This window comes from Pseudochaenichthys georgianus, chromosome 17, assembly GCF_902827115.2.
Source record: "Pseudochaenichthys georgianus chromosome 17, fPseGeo1.2, whole genome shotgun sequence".
In the NCBI taxonomy this organism is placed as follows: Eukaryota; Metazoa; Chordata; class Actinopteri; order Perciformes; family Channichthyidae; genus Pseudochaenichthys; species Pseudochaenichthys georgianus.
The window spans coordinates 8747191-8748783 of NC_047519.1; the positions used below are offsets into that span (position 1 = coordinate 8747191).

The 1593-nt window shown below is 41.9% G+C and overlaps 1 protein-coding gene across 1 annotated transcript in view; it reads left to right on the plus strand.

Annotated features, from left to right (window-relative positions):
* LOC117462166 (major facilitator superfamily domain-containing protein 8-like) overlaps positions 1-991 on the plus strand; it is a 14341-nt gene extending 13350 nt beyond the window's left edge. The window contains exon 7 of the mRNA XM_034104253.1: positions 971-991. Coding sequence (XP_033960144.1) covers positions 971-991 — 21 coding nt within the window. The remainder of the gene's footprint in view (positions 1-970) is intronic.
* The last annotated feature ends 602 nt before the right edge of the window (positions 992-1593 follow it).

A 1593-nucleotide genomic window follows, 5' to 3' on the forward strand; every position in this document is an offset into this window, starting at 1 on the left:
AACCTGTTGACATAGTGCATTTAATTAACGTCAACGTTGCAGTTTTTTCAGTGTACTTTGATTAGGTTACTGGTTGCCAAAAGGTAACTAGTAATTGTAACAGATTACATTTCTGAATAACCCTCCCACCCTGGAGATGAGGCGACAGATGACCGCACCATTAGGCTGAGTGGACTGCTGGTCAATGGGAGGCCGCGGTGACAAATAAGTTGGCAGATCGATTAGATAAGGGGCTCCTTGGCGACGAGGCCCCTGCGGCTTCTTTTCAGCCCAATGAGGGACGGAGAACAGATGTCTGGTTTGTAGCCACCACAGTTTTCTCTTCAGCTGTAATTGTTGTCGTGTTTGAAGTATCTCATTTTCAGCCCTTGTACCAAATCATATGCATACCTTTATTTCACATCTTGAATCTCATTACGTGAAATGAAGAGTGTCAGATACGGGGAAACTATTAAGAAAGAGCGGCGAGCCACTGGTCTGTCGTAATTGGAGACACTAGCACTGAGGTTAGCTTTATATTACCAACGCCACAGTAAATACTGACCTTGCTGTTTTCCTGTTTGTGGCCCTGGGAGTGTTTTTAGTCCTTGGTTGTGACTCATAGAAAAGTAATGGTGAGACATAAATTCAGAAAATAACACAAATATGTTGGCTTTTGCCCACAAAGAAGACAAATATATATGGATCATTAAAACGATTTATGCACAAGAAACCCAGTAAGCTTAAAGGATAAGTCTGGTGATATTTTAGATTTTTATTGTCAACAAATCATACAAAAAAAGACCACCACCAACAAGAATGATGTGTCTAGCTTAAGCCTGATATACTCTTATTTGATGTGGCCTTCCTTGTTATTAAAAAACAATTACATTTAGATTGAAAATTGTTAGTATATTTCGAATCGTCCAACATGCTGTGCTGCTTCTGTAAATACTCACTAGAGCACAACATGTGTGTTAATCCTCTGCAGAAAATAATCCTTGACAAATGAACTCCTGCTTAAGAGACATTTGCTAAAAACTGCTTCGCCCAGCTGTTTAAAGACAATTCTGAACCTTTTTGTAACTAAAAGGTCCCGCATTCATCAGAGCTGCTTATCGGATGGTCTGGTATCTTCAGAAACTCACTCCCCCCCCCAAACCCTTCTGACGTCAGATTTGTGACCAGCTATTTCTGAGGAATACTATGAGATAGAGAGGAGTGCAAACCAGTGCAGCTGGCCAAACATCGAGCAAAGATGGTGTTTAGGGGAGCTCCAAAGCTGTTCCACTATAGATGAGAGCAACGTATCCTGGTACTCTCCCTCTACGCAAGGCCACGCCTCTTTTTGGGGGGGAAAACCTTCACTGTCATTTGAGTGGTGGTAAAAACAAATTCTGAAGTTTTAGTCAATCCGATCCCAAATTTAAGAAAACGATGGATATCTACAAGGAGCCCCGATTACAATGTCCAGTAAGGCAAATAATTAAACGACACCATTGGAGATCAACATAGGGTTGATTTAGGGCAGTGGTTCTCAAACTTTTTCTGTCAGGCCCCCCCCCTTTGGAGAAAAAGAAAAAGTTGGGCCCCCCCCCAACACAAATAGTCGAG